This window comes from Cucurbita pepo, chromosome LG17 (assembly GCF_002806865.2).
Source record: "Cucurbita pepo subsp. pepo cultivar mu-cu-16 chromosome LG17, ASM280686v2, whole genome shotgun sequence".
NCBI classification, from domain to species: domain Eukaryota; kingdom Viridiplantae; phylum Streptophyta; class Magnoliopsida; order Cucurbitales; family Cucurbitaceae; genus Cucurbita; species Cucurbita pepo.
In genome coordinates, this window is record NC_036654.1 from 6,865,484 (window position 1) to 6,879,933 (window position 14,450).

The 14,450-nt window shown below is 38.7% G+C and overlaps 2 protein-coding genes and 1 pseudogene across 2 annotated transcripts; all 3 read right to left on the reverse strand.

Annotated features, from left to right (window-relative positions):
• Positions 1 to 359: 359 nt before the first annotated feature.
• Positions 360 to 2,124, reverse strand: LOC111778192 (auxin-induced protein AUX28-like). The gene is made up of 5 exons (XM_023657880.1): positions 1,714 to 2,124; positions 1,439 to 1,617; positions 1,085 to 1,220; positions 939 to 1,000; positions 360 to 744 (listed from the first exon to the last, which is right to left on the reverse strand). The coding sequence occupies exons 1-5, from the start codon at positions 1,980 to 1,982 to the stop codon at positions 707 to 709; spliced, it is 684 nt and encodes a 227-aa protein (XP_023513648.1). The 5' UTR covers positions 1,983 to 2,124; the 3' UTR covers positions 360 to 706.
• A 6,732-nt stretch (positions 2,125 to 8,856) lies between these two features.
• On the reverse strand, positions 8,857 to 10,382 carry LOC111778090 (auxin-induced protein 22D-like). The gene is made up of 4 exons (XM_023657734.1): positions 9,935 to 10,382; positions 9,643 to 9,848; positions 9,470 to 9,569; positions 8,857 to 9,378 (listed from the first exon to the last, which is right to left on the reverse strand). The coding sequence occupies exons 1-4, from the start codon at positions 10,132 to 10,134 to the stop codon at positions 9,306 to 9,308; spliced, it is 579 nt and encodes a 192-aa protein (XP_023513502.1). The 5' UTR covers positions 10,135 to 10,382; the 3' UTR covers positions 8,857 to 9,305.
• Positions 10,383 to 11,078: 696 nt separating this feature from the next.
• Positions 11,079 to 14,450, reverse strand: LOC111778872 (annotated as a pseudogene).

Here is a 14,450-nt window from a genome sequence, read left to right on the forward strand (position 1 = left end):
CACTCGAAAGACAGGCACACGAGATGCATAATTAACCTATCACGAGCACACAATGTCCCAATCCCCATGTGGATGATCGACAAAGAGAGACATCAAAAGTATGATTAATACCCAAAATTTATTAAAAGCTAAGCCAAAGGCATTGCATTTGAGTATATAACATAAACATGAATGGGTCATCCACATAAATGCCCTCCTTCAACATCCACATGATCTTGTTCCCTTCACTCATATGGAAATTGGAACATTTCCATTTAATTATTGGCCTCCCCTCTCCTATTCTCTATCAAAATTTCTTCATATAAAATATAAAAATAACAAGAAATTAATTTCAAGAATCAATCATTCAAAAATTAAAGTAGAAGCAACCAAACAAAGGAGTTCATTATTTAAACCCAAATCCAGCAATAATACTTAAACAAAGGTTGTTAGACAAATCAAGCCAAGTTTTTCAACTCAAAAACAAATAAGTTTGTATCACAATATTGAAACTACCACTTAAAAAGGGTTTCACTTCTTGGTATACAACCATATTACAACTTAATCATACACATGAAACACCCGAACCATCAAACCAACATGCGTTCGTTCCTCGAATCTTTTATCCCAATCTCAACTTTTACTAGATCATCGATGCTTCGATAATTAGAATAAGTTGAGACGAGATCGAATCGAGAGAAGCTGCAGCCTTTGGTTTTCTCTTGCTTTAGCTTCTGTTCTTGCATTTCTCCATGGCCCTTGGTGCTGTCAAGAACAAGAGGAGAGGATTTAATGCCTAGTTTATGAAAATCATTCCATTTCGTACGTTTTTTTGGTCGATGATTCCCGTTAGAGAATTGTTTTTAATGTCACGTAAAGTTTTAGGGCAAGGTCGAGTGACATGAACTTTGTTTTAGGGTTAAGATGATTTATTTGAAAATTAAAAAAAATACACGTACCAAGTCCAATGGCCTCCTTTCCTTTCATGATGCGGAGACGTTTGCAAGATTCAACAAAAATCCTATGTATGTAAAAAATAAACGAATCAAAACAAAGTTTAGAAGATTTATTTGATGAAATAATAGCTCCAACGATTAAAACGTACTCCCATGGTACATCTCCGACTAGCATCCAGTCGCCATCTTTGTCTTCATAAGTTGGAACATAATCTGAGTCACTCAGAAGATCTATTAACTTGCTCTCGTTCATGAAGTCCTTCATTTCTTGAGATCCACAGTTACCTCAAATAATACAAATAAAAGCAAAATGAAAACAAAACCCGAGTTTAAAGCTAAAAACCCACCAAAGAAATGAAGAAATAGGTTAAATTACGAGTAACGGTTACAATTTCGTAGCTAAAATCTAATCATAGAATTCAAATTTTCTCGAGTTCGTAATTTAAACAAAATTTTAAAATTTTAGATGAATTTAAGAATTAAAATTCTTAAGAAAAGCTTACCAATGGTGGTGAAGGAGCCAAACATGGTGGCTAGACCATCAGAGAGTTGCTTGTAGCTCTTGTACATCTTCAAGTCCACTTTACGCAGATATGGCGCGCCATCCATGCTCACCTTCACGAATGCCAACATGTTGTTCTTTCGGAACGATCGAACCGGTGGCCATCCCACCACCTGTGCCCTTCGTATCCAAAACGAACAACAAACTAATTATCTAACAACTATACAACTCTAACTCAGTTGTGACAGTCACATTGAATAATTTTCAAAAGTTTACTTAGCCGGAGGTTTGGCCGAATCCGTTGCAAGGACAGTCTTGTCTTTGTTACCGGGGTTGGGATCGACAGCTATGTCATTCCCGGCGACTTCTTTCGAAGAAAGGTTAAGCTTGAGATCAACCTTGGAAATGGTGTCACTGCTGACAGTTTCAGCAAAACCTCGTTTCCGAGCTCCGACATCTCCCGATTCGCCTCCGCCTCCACCGCTATTTCCCGGTAGACCGAGCCGGAGCTCGGTCTCTTCAAATCCCATATTCTTCTTCTCCATGAATTCTGTTTGATTTTGTGTAATGCTATTTGTTTTGGGTTATATAATATTATGAGTATGTGGTTATAATAATGGGAACAGAATGAAAATAACCCGCCGGTGAGGATGGGAGCTGTGGGCTAAAGCTACATGGCGGTGAGGCGGGTTATTTATTTTATGTATTTATTTTATTTATTTATTTTATTATCACCAATGGATGGGGTTTTGGGGTGAGAGATTTGTGAGACGGTGACATGTGGAGGGTGATGTGAGGTGGAGCATCCAAGTTTTGTGGGGATAAATGACGAAGGGGTGACGTTATCATTCCATTATAAAAGTAAGCATTCCACCGTCTTCTCTGCCTTTCTCTTGGGTTTGACGGCTCCTTTTTCTCATCCAAAGATTATATTCATTAGATATTGTTTTAAAATTTTCAACTTTTTTTTTTTTTTTTAGTAAAATATGTCGTATCAATTGAATTATACTAAGTTGCCAAGTTTACCCTTTTTGCCTCTTACGCTCGATTGTCGAGACTTTCATTTTCTATACATCTATCGTACACTAAGATTATGATACGTTTAGTCTTAACGATCCATACCCAGAATTCAGAATCTGGAATCGACACCTAATGGCTCCGACATACTCCTGCGATACGTTATCTACTCCTTGCTTCTCAACAGTGAAAGCTACCCCCACAGAGCGTATTTTACCTAAAAGATAAATGGATTGATGAGTGACCCTTTTACTGAAATGAATCAAAGTCGAGACTTTCACTTCCTATATACCTATCGTACACTAAGATTAAATTATACGTTTAGTCTTAACGACTCATACCCAGGATTCAGAATCTGGAATCGACACCGGATGGCTCCGACATACCCCTGCGACATGTTATCTACTCCTTGCTTCTCAACAGTGAAAGCTATCCTCACAGAGCGTTTTTTACCTAAAAGATAAATGGATTGATGAGTGACCCTTTTGCTGAAATGAATCAAAGTCGATAAATTTGAATGAATAGTATTGGTTGTCCACACCCACTAAAGTGGGTTGGAAAATAAAACATGGAATATGGAGATGTTGGGGTGTGCCCTATATGAGTAGCAAAGTGCTTTATGTTGCCTTCAAAAAGATGGGAAAAGAATAAAAACCAAGTCTTTAAAAATGGGTACCAACAACACTCGAAACTATTTGTTGAAAAAAAACAAACAAAAGAAAAGCAAGTTCTTGCAATTATATATTACCAAAGTGTTTGATGTATCAAAAGCATAGCAATATAGGAAGAGCATGCGCACAAGATTGAGAGATTTTAGTGCAATTTGGTTGAGATGTTGTTCCCAAAATTGCATGCCCACGTTCACCATGGTGGCCACATTATCAAATTGCATCAAAGACTTCCTTAATGCCCCACTTCGTAAAAGATTACTATATATATATATATATATACGTGTTTGGATGGTGAGAAAGTGAAGGAAAATGAGTGAGAAAATTTCTTATGATCATCATCATAATTGTTGAATGAATGATTTGATGAAATCAATGTATTGGAAAGAAAAGGGTTTGTGACTGTTTGTTGCCCATGCTTGTTAAGTGGTGAAGAAAGTTTAGGGTGATGATTATGGTATTGATTTGTTGAGGCTGATCGGGAATGTTATATGTAATTAACCGTTCAAGTCTACTGCTAGTAGATATTGTATGGTTTAGTAGAGAGAGGTTTCTATACCTTTATAAAGAATGAGTCGTTCTCCTCTCTAATCGATGTGGGTTTTCATAATCCACCCCTGTTAGGGATTCAGCATCCTCGTTGGTACTCGTTCTTCTCTCTCATCAATGTGGGATCTCACAATGTACCTCATTCGAGGCCTAGTGTCTTTGCAAGCTGTCCCCACCCCTGTTTGTAATAGACCGAACCCACCGCTAGTAGATATTGTCTGCTTTGGTCCGTTACGTATCGTTGTCAGCTTCACAGTTTTCAAAATGTGTCTGCTACGGAGAGGTTTTCACACTCTTATAAAGAATGTTTCGTTCCCCTCTCTAACTGTGGGATTTCACAATCTACTCTCTTTAGGGCCTAGCATCCTCGCTGACACTTGTTCCCCTCTCCAATCGATGTGGGATCTCACAATCCACCCTACACACCGCCTGGTGTCCACTTCTTTTCATAACAATCCAAATCCATCGCTAGTAGATATTGTCCGCTTTGATCCATTACGTATCGTCGTGAACCTCACGATTTTGAAAACGCGTCTGCTAGGGAGAGGTTTCCACACCCTTATAAAGAATGTTCGTTTCCCTCTCCAACCGATGTGGGGTTTCACAATCTATTCCCTTCGGGGCTTAGCATACTTGCTGACACTCGTTCCCCTCTCCAATCGATGTGGGATCTCACAATCCACCCTACACACCGCCCGGTGTCTACTCCCTTTCATAACAATCCAAACCCATCTCTAGCAGATATTGTCTGCTTTGATCCGTTATGTATCGTCGTCAACCTCACGGTTTTAAAAAACGCGTATGTTAGGGAGAGGTTTTCACACCCTTATAAAGAATGTTTCGTTCCCATTTCCAACCAATGTGAGATTTCACAATCTACCCCCTTCGAGGCCTAGCATCCTCGCTGACACTCGTTCCCCTCTCCAATCGATGTGGGATCTCACAATCCACCCTACACACCGCCCGGTGTCTACTCCCTTTCATAACAATCCAAACCCATCTCTAGCAGATATTGTCTGCTTTGATCCGTTATGTATCGTCGTCAACCTCACGGTTTTAAAAAACGCGTATGTTAGGGAGAGGTTTTCACACCCTTATAAAGAATGTTTCGTTCCCATTTCCAACCAATGTGAGATTTCACAATCTACCCCCTTCGAGGCCTAGCATCCTCGCTGACACTCGTTCCCCTCTCCAATCGATGTGGGATCTCACAATCCACCCTACACACCGCCCGGTGTCCACTCCCTTTCATAACAATCCAAACCCATCTCTAGCAGATATTGTCCGCTTTGATCCGTTACGTATCGTCGTCAACCTCACAGTTTTTTAAAACGCATATGCTAGGGAGAGGTTTCCACACCCTCATAAAAAAATGTTTCGTTCCCCTCTCCAATTGATACGGGATCTCACAAAAGCTATTAAAATGGTGAGCTCTAACCTATACAAACATCCTTCATTTTTCAATTGAATTTTGCATCTTATAAACCTCAAAAACTTTCAATGACATGTCTAATTGATCTCTAATCTTCTAACACCCGAGTAAAAGAGGGATACATGAATGAATCAGGACCATATTCGAACGAGAGTGAACCAAAGGATAAGATAGAAAAGAAATTGAAAGTTTCTACCTACACCGATAATTAACATCGATTCACTTGTACAAACAACTTAAAATTTTAGGTTAAATCGATGGTTTTCTCGTAACATATACGAAATTGAAACTAAGACGAGATTCGATAATCGAACCGTAAAAAAGAATTGTGTAGTTGGTGGGGGAATAGGAGCCCACATGGAGGGGGTGAAGGGCAAGTCATGTGCATAGATTCATTAGGTTTGAAAGGGAAAAGGGTGGAACCCACTTAATTTGGACATGTGAAGTTGTAGGGTTTGTGTCACCCAATACTCAAACCCTAACCCATGTGCAGCGGTGCAGGGCATCCCACTCACTCACCCCTCTTCCTACTTCTTTCTTTTTCTTCTATCAACTTCAAATTATTAGTATTATGCTCTACCTACTTTTACATCAAATCAACAACAAATTACAACAAAAAGAAAACGAAGCTCGGCCTTAAATTACGTTCCTCTCGAGTCTTTACAGTGATCTCGATCATATACTGATGAAGAAAGTGTTTTGAATCATGGGTTTGTGAGATCCCACATCGGTTAGAGAGGAGAATGAATCATTCCTTAGAAGGGTGTACAAAACATCTCCCTAGTAGACGTAGTTTAAAATCGTGAGGCTGATGGTAATATGTAACGAGCTAAAACGGATAATAGCTGCTAGCGGTGGACTTAGGCTGTTACAAGCTTAGTATTTGAAATCATAAGTGAAATGAAACCAGTTAGGAATGGTACGTGTTTTAAATTTTAGGGTTTGATAGTAGTTTGACATGATAAGAACTCGTACGAGTTAAATACTCGAGCAAACGTACGAAGGGAGTAGGTTTCGGCCCTAGGATTGTTAAAAATATAGTAGTGTTGCCCTTTGTGTAAGATATATAGCATAATGAACAAGTTTTTAGGGCATTGTTCATATTGGTGTAAGATTAAGTTAAAAGAACATGTGAAAACCATTAAACCCGATCAGGTATAATTAGGGGTGTTAAAAAAACTTGATAACCCGAAACAGAACGTTTTGTTTCTCTCTCTAACCGATGTGGGATCTCACAAACGTGAGTTTCTCAAAAACCTCATATCAATGGAGATAGAGTCCGCCACTTATATACCCATCTTCGAGGCTTCTGTCTCTAGAGACCTCGAACAAATTACACCCTTTGTTCGGCACCCGAGTCATTAGAACTATACCTTTGAGTCTCACAATTTTTTTTTTGACACGTTCTATTGACATTAACTAAGTTAAGATAAGGGTATGACTCTGACACGGTGATAAAAATAACGGATCTCCATATTAGTATGATATTGTCCACTGCATAACTTTTCACGACTTTACTTTCTGTTTCTGTAAAAGGTCTCATACTAATGAATACAGTAACAAATTAAAAAAAAAAAACATCAGTTCGTTTCCACACGAGATCCTTCATGAATACAGTAATAAATCAGGTTTGGTTGAACGTATAGTTCAAATCCGAAAGGACTAAATTGAAAATAAGCTCGAACTATAGGGACTAAATAGCAAACTTTTAAATAAAAATGGTGCTAAATTATAAAATTAAAGGAAAAAATGTATTATATGTAAATAAATGGTGAAAGAGATGGATCAAAAGAAAGGTGGGGGAAGAGCTATTGGTCATTTGGGCCGGCCAATGTCTACAAGTCCAAAGACACACGTGTGGGACATTGGCCCATAAGTCAAAGTCCACACGTGTGGCCCAACAATTGATGGAATCTTTCAATTTATTGCATTAATTACCCTTTTAATTAATTTTCTTATTTAAAAAAAAAATGGAAAATTTGTGGAGCCCTCGCACGGGTGAACCCTAAACCCTAAACGCTAACCCAAATCCTTCCACGTTTCGTAACACACTTAACCATGATGTTCTTATGATTGAGCCACCGAAAAACAAGCTGCACCTTATTGATATAGATAGTAAATTTCATTTTTTTAAAGTCGTTCTTAGTCATCTTATCTTCAGATACGAGAGAATTAATTATGGCATGTTAATTAGCTTTACGAACACGTCAACTGATAGCTTAGTTCATCCCTCTTTGAATACAATAATTAGGCGAAGATTCAATGCACCAATACATAAACACACACACAGTAGTTTTCTTGTAGCATTCATTCTACCAACACACATACTTAAACTTTATGGGTCATGTTCGTCTCACAAATACATCGTATATGAACACCAACTCGGTCGACTAAACATCAAATCAAAGTTAGCAACAATTAATCATTCAACCATCTTCGTCCCTTCATTCAAAACTCATCTGTAATTCTTCATCTTAAACATTGAGCTACGCCACTGTTTGACAGAGTGATAATATGACAATAAAAGTGATAACGATATTCGATTGCTTCCACGATCGATCTTAAAGCTTAAACACGAGTGGACCAACCATTGTCTGAAGGATGAGTTGTGACATTTTCTTCTTTCTCTATCTTCTAATTCTTATCCTCTCTCTCTCTTCAAGAGCTGTCTTTGTTTTGGTGCATACCCTTCCTCGTGGACTTGTCACAACCCTAATCTCTTTGGATGCCCTACACCTTTGTTTGTAGGGTATTGGGTTCTATTTTGTAGGGTTGTTTCGTTTTGACATTTAGCGGTAAAGTTGCGACACTCAGATAAAGATGGGTATATGAATGAGAACGATCCTGATCCTGAGAATAGAACGGTTAAGAAATGCTTAAAGGAATTGAAAGTTACTATTTATATCAATAACGTGTACCTATTTTCTGAAAAGAAAGTAGGTGACCGACAACGGTTACGTTCTTTCTATTTGATTTAAACTTAGTACAACTCATGATTTGCGGTTCGAATTTAGTTTCGTGTAAATACAAACAAGACAAGGATGAGACCACTGTCGGTGGCACTTTAACGTCTATGAGCTAACTATGACAAGTTTGGATATATGTTGAGATATGATACAAACCCTAAATGTATATATTGTCGTACATGGAAGTGACTCGAGGGTAACATATCGTATAAATGACAGTCTTGTTTTTACATAATTTGAACAAATATGATTCGACTACAACCACAAAAGAAAATCCATTCTAATTATCAACTAGCTCTAACACATGAACTCATTCAAATTAGTATTGCTTATGGTACTTTTTCCTTGATGTTATATTATCCAATTGAGTATTGCTCGTAGGATTGATATTGTATGTCGGTGGGCACGTGCAACGTCGATGCATATCATGTAGAGATAGATACGGTAAATACTATTAGTTACAGAAGTGTGAGAGTTAAATAGCTAGAGAACAAATTAGGGACGTTCAAGTGACTCGAGGATTGGATCCATCTGGACTACTCAACCCAAACTGTAGAGGACTTGAGGATTCGACCAACCTGAACTACTCAACCCAAACCATAAAAATTGGGTTGGGTTGGGTTAAATTTTCTTCGGTTTGGGTTGAGTTTAGGTTTGTCCAACAAAATTTTTCAACCCAATTCAATCCAACCCGTGTACTCCCCAAAGACAAATGAGTCCAAAAAAATCTTGCCGGCAAAGATTTACGGTTTCATATTAAGTTTCTAGATAGAAAGAGAAATCCCGATAAAATAAAACCACTCGATCTTATTTGTCTAAACAAACTCAAAGAAATTTGAGTTTGTTTGAACGGATCCAATATCGTATGACATCGTTAACCTACAAATCAATCCAAAGAATTTCACAAACATAACGAGTTACAATAGTTCGAACACAAATACAAAGACTTTCACACACCAATCTTCGACACGATACATCAAAAACGGCTAAATTCAAACGTTTAAGTGTATAGATCAGAGTATAAAAAGTAATCAACTTCCAAAATCCTCGAACCCAAAATAGATTTTGGACGTATGATCGAGTAAAGTGTGTCAAATGTATATGGGATAATGGATAACCCTCTATACAATTTGGATCTAAATTCTTTTTGCAATGAAAAGATCTAAAAAACAAAATACAATCTCCTTGTTCTTTACATTCTTCTCTTGTTAGCTGTCAAGTTGCTTCAATGGAAGTTTATAAACGTCCAACCCCTTTGGCTTCCGATCCTTTCATGATTCTCAGCCTTTTGCAAGAACAGATGAACATTCTGCACGTTTCAAGGATTTCAATTTTCGATCAGAAAGGTTCTTTATTGCTTAGTTCTGAGAAATCTATAAAAGAAAGAAGATCGAACTTACTCCCATGGGACATCGCCTACGAGCATCCAATCGCTATCCTTATCTTCGTATGTTGGAACGTAATCGGATCCATTGAAACCTTCCTTCTCAGAATAACCGCCTGATATTGAACCGATCGTTAGACTAACTAATTCAAAAGTTTAAGCTCATAGATCATTAGTAATTTCTCTTACCAAGATTGAAGTTGAACATGTTCTCCAAGGCTTTTACGAGCTCCACGTAGCTTTTGTAAATGGTTAGATCGATCTTCCTCAAGTATGGAGCTCCATCCATACTCACTTTCACGTACCCTCCGTTGCAACTTTCCGCCTCGCTTTTCTTTCCAGCCAAACAATTCTTTCGGTATGATCGAACCGGTGGCCATCCAACAATTTGCGCTCTATAAAAGGCAATTTGAAGACTTAGACAAGTTTTTATCATGCCACAGTTACTTGTATGTTAGTGTATCCAAGATCTAGGACTTACTTGGAGGGAGGAGGTTGCGAGCTCTGATCGGAGCCATTCTCGGCATCCGAGACACGGCTGTCATTTTCCTTATCAATCTCTGAAAAGGGTCTCTTGTTAGGCTGCGATCCGCAGCGGCGGTCGGGCTGGTCGGAGCCAGGGAGGCCGAGGCGGAGCTCGGTGGCTTGGAGGTTGAGATCTCGGTCATCAGAAACAGCCATTAGGATTGGAAATTGAAGTGTTTGAAGATTAGAGGGAAATTGAAGTGCAAAGAATTATGAAGAAAGTTTCTATTTTTGGAGTTGAAATGAAAGTTTGCAATGGAAAGAGAATATATAGAACGGGAGGGGGATAATTGTTAAAGCCGCACGGTATGGTCTGCATGAACTCTACCAAACAAATTTCGACACGTGTCTCGCCTTTTTGTATTTATTATTTACATAAATTTAAAACCAACAAATAAATAAATAAAAGTGGATTTTATATTACCTACCACTAAAAATATATTATGTTATAAATTCAGAAGGATTAGGATAAATATTTTTCTAAATATATTTCATGGGTAAACTATTTTTATAACTATTATCCATTTTCTTTTAATATAATACATTTAAATTATACATAAATGGGTATTATTTTTGTAATATTTAAATAATATATGAATTAACTCAATATTATTTATAGTTTCTAAACTAAAAAAAATAATATATGAAGATTTTATTATAATTTACATATCATTTAGATGGTTTAATTCTCTTAATATTATTTATTATTTTATATATATATATATATATATATATATTAAATTAAATTAAATAAGGAAGAAATACAAAGAGGATGACACGTGAGCACCGATCCAACGAGATGGCGGTGACACGTGTGGAAGGCATCTCGTGTGCGTGAAGCGACAGATATGAATGTTCCCCAAAAGAAGGACACGCTGGAAACTGTGGTTCCACGTGGAGGGGACAAGACTCGGACAATGACAGCCAATAAAGACATTGGACCAGAATCCGACGGCCAGGATTGAGTTTTCTCGGATACTCCAATCCAGGGCCGTCCGTTCGAGTTAAAAGCATTAAAAAAACAGCCCCATGTGATGAGAGGGCCCCACGTAGACTAATTGGACAAAATGGAACATCGTGGGTCCTACTCACGTGGNTTTTTTTTTTTTTTTTTTTTTTTTTTTTTTTTTTTTTAATTTATTAAGATTGTTTGATTTGATTAGCATTTTGTTAGGAATGGCATGTGGTTTCTACGAAGGAGAGTTACTCTGTCTGGAGGTGTCGGGTGGCTGTGTGTGATAAATTGCTGAAGCCAACAGGATGGGCATGATGCAGAGTGCTTTTGATTCAAGGAACTGCATTGCAGCTCCCACATCCTCTTCCATAAGCTTACCAACTTGTCTCTCGGTACCGTCGTTCGATGACTTCTCCCTTTCGGGTCGATTCCTACCGCCTTCACTTTCTTCTTCCTGCAATACAAATCCCCATTTCTTAAGATTTTGTTTTTGGCTATCAAGCACGCATAAAAGACGAGAGAAAAAAAAACATTTTTAAATGTGATATCCCACGTCGATTGGAGAGGGAAACTAATCATTCTTTATAACAGAGTAGAAACCTCTCCTCTACACACGCATTTCAAAACCTTGAGGGAAGATCCAAAAAGGACAATATCTACTAATGGTGAACTTGGACTGTTACAGTTGTGGAGTGTGAGATCCTACGTCAGTTGGAGAGGGAACAAAACATTCTTTATAAGAGTGTGGAAACCTCTCTCTAGCAAACGCGTTTAAAACCTCGAGGGAAAGCCCAGAACGGAAAACACAAAGAGAACAATATCTACTAATGGTAAGCATGGACTGTGAGATCCTACATCGATTGGAAAGGAGAACGAACCATTCCTTATAAGGGTGTGAAACCTCCCACATCGATTGGAAAGAAGAACGAGCATTCCTTATAAAGGTATGAAACTTCTCCTTAGTCCTTAGTAGACGTGTTTTAAAATCTTGAAGGGAAATTCAGAAGGAAAACCATAAAAAGAACAATATTTACTAATGGTGGACTGACGGACTTCCACGGACTTAGATTGTTACATTAAAAGTACCTCAAGTGATGATGGTCGGATGTCCACTCCAAGTGGTGCCACAGCACCACCTCCACTCAATCTACTCATACTCAGAACCTGCAAAGTACATAAATTCAACCATGTATATCAATACTAGGATATGAAAAGTGACTGTTACATCCAAGAAAAATGAAGGAATATACAAGGGCATCTAAAAAAAACTCGCACAGCCACAGCCATCCATCTAAAATCTATAACGTACCTCACCTCAACTCCATAGATATGATTCATATAAAGAATGAAATACGCTTAAATAAGGAACTGCAAAGCAACCGGTTCTACAGCACATATACGTATATCGACAGCGCACATACATAGATATCAACTGCTATCAAGTTTGCTTAACCAGAAATGTAAGGTCAATTCACCTTTACTTGGAGACGTAGGAACTTTACGTAGTCCACTATTTCATCGAGCATGGCAGCTCTATCCGTCTACCCAGAAAGGGGAAGAAAATGAGTACACACTAAGATTGAGAATCCAAGAACGTTCAGAAGACATTGCATTATCTCTAGGAAATAGTAAACAGGCTACTCAAGTTAAGTGGAAGAGAGAAGACATTAGCATCAAAATGTCCCCCATCCCTCTTTGAAATGGGTCCTAAATAAACCATCAAAATATAAACCACTCATTTTTCAATTACCGCTAGAAGATATTGTCCTCTTTGGTCTTTTCCTTCCAAGTTTCCTCTCAGAGTTTTAAAATGTGTCTATTAGAGATATGTTTCCACACCCTTATAAATAATGCTTCGTTTCCCTCTCCAACCAATGTGGGATCTCACAATTCACCCACCTTGGGAGCTAGCGTCCTCACTAGCACATTGTTCGGTGCTTGGCTCTGATTCCATTTGTAACAGCCCAAACCCACCGTTAACAGATATTGTTCTCTTTGAACTTTTCCTTCTGGACTTTCCCTCAAGGTTTTAAAACGCGTCTACCAGGGAGAGGTTTCCATACCCTTATAAGAAATGTTTCGTTTTCCTCTCCAACCAAGATAAGATCTCACAATCCACCCCCTTGGGGGCCAGCGTTCTCGTTGACACACCATTCGGTGCTTGGCTCTAGTACCATTTGTAACAACCCAATCCCACTACCATTCGGTGCCTGGCTCTAGTACCACTATCAAATATTGTACTATTTGGGCTTTTTCTTAAGGTTTTAAAACGCGTCTACTAGAGAGAAATTTTCACACCCTTGTAAGAAATGCTTCATTCCCCTCTCCAACCTATAAATTCCCCTCTCATTCCCCTCTCCAACCTATAAATTCCCCTCTCCAACCTATAAAGGAAAAATTAGAGCTTGACAATTAAGATCTTAGCCATGTAGGGAAAAATCACCACAGGTTATGATCATTTAAACTCCTTGTGATCATATGTTTTTCCAGGTTAGTTATGCAAACAAGATTTTGGAAAACAACAAGAACACCAAAAGAATCTATGCTCATTTCTAAGGATTAAGTTTCAGAAGTTATAAACCAAAATGGAGAACTCTCTTACCCGCTCGGCAGTGCTATGTGGATCAGTCGCCTGCCCTCGTCTGGCCCGTACCCTAGGGCGCATGGCTGGTGGCTGCGGAGTTGCACCCATAGTGGCATGCACTTGTTGGCCTTGATAAACCTGCAAAAAGATTGAAAAAGAGTCACTAAATGCAATTCAATCGCTCCCTTTCCCACAAAAAAGAACAACCATGTCAACAGATATTTAAAGAACAATAGCTTGGTCCAAGCTCAATCCTAAAGGAAAAGGGGTTCCGCCATGAAACCTTGCTCCACTTCCACTTCCACTTCCAGTCGAAGTGATGTGGCCAGCGCCGTCGCCGGAACTAAGTTGAAGGATCGTCGGAGCTTGACCTTGAGCCGCCGACGCCGCAGCAGCAACAGCTCTGGCCAAGTCCCCGTCAGTTCCAGCTAACCCTTGCTCCGCCAAACCAAAAGGGGAAATCCCAAGAATCTGCTCGAAGAAATCATCGGCCGGAGTAGCAGAATGATTGTTCGCCATGGAATTGAACTCGAGCGGGGCGAAACTGAATCGATTAATAACGGAAACGAGAAGGGGGATTTCGAATAGCATCTACATGCAAGATGTTTGTTTGGTTTCGATCTTGATGTTTTCCCCTTTCTCGCTGTGTGTGTTAAGTTGTTTCTCTGAGTTTGGTTCCCCGGAGAGCGCCGGAGAACGAAAAAAAAAAAAAGAAATCTTTATCCTGCTTAAGAATGTTGCTACTTAATACAAAAGGGGCTACTTTTTCGCCATTCTTGATCGACTAAAAAATGTCATCCTACGAAAATGGTTCCTGCAATTGTGTGGAGAAACATTCATAGGAAGAATGTGAAAAACTACCATGTGTTTTAAAACTTTGAAAGAAAGTTGGAAAGAGAAAGCCGAAAAAGTTCAAAGAAAACAACATTTGCT

Coding starts and splice junctions, on each gene's coding strand:
- LOC111778090 (XM_023657734.1), bottom strand. CDS start 10,134: ATGGCTGTTTCTGATGACCGAGATCTCAACCTCCAAGCCACCGAGCTC. Junction 9,849..9,934: donor TCGCAACCTCCTCCCTCCAA/GTAAGTCCTAGA, acceptor TGCCTTTTATAG/AGCGCAAATTGTTGGATGGC. Junction 9,379..9,469: donor GTAGGCGATGTCCCATGGGA/GTAAGTTCGATC, acceptor TGAAACGTGCAG/AATGTTCATCTGTTCTTGCA.
- LOC111778192 (XM_023657880.1), bottom strand. CDS start 1,982: ATGGAGAAGAAGAATATGGGATTTGAAGAGACCGAGCTCCGGCTCGGT. Junction 1,001..1,084: donor GTCGGAGATGTACCATGGGA/GTACGTTTTAAT, acceptor TTACATACATAG/GATTTTTGTTGAATCTTGCA. Junction 745..938: donor AAAGGAGGCCATTGGACTTG/GTACGTGTATTT, acceptor TGTTCTTGACAG/CACCAAGGGCCATGGAGAAA.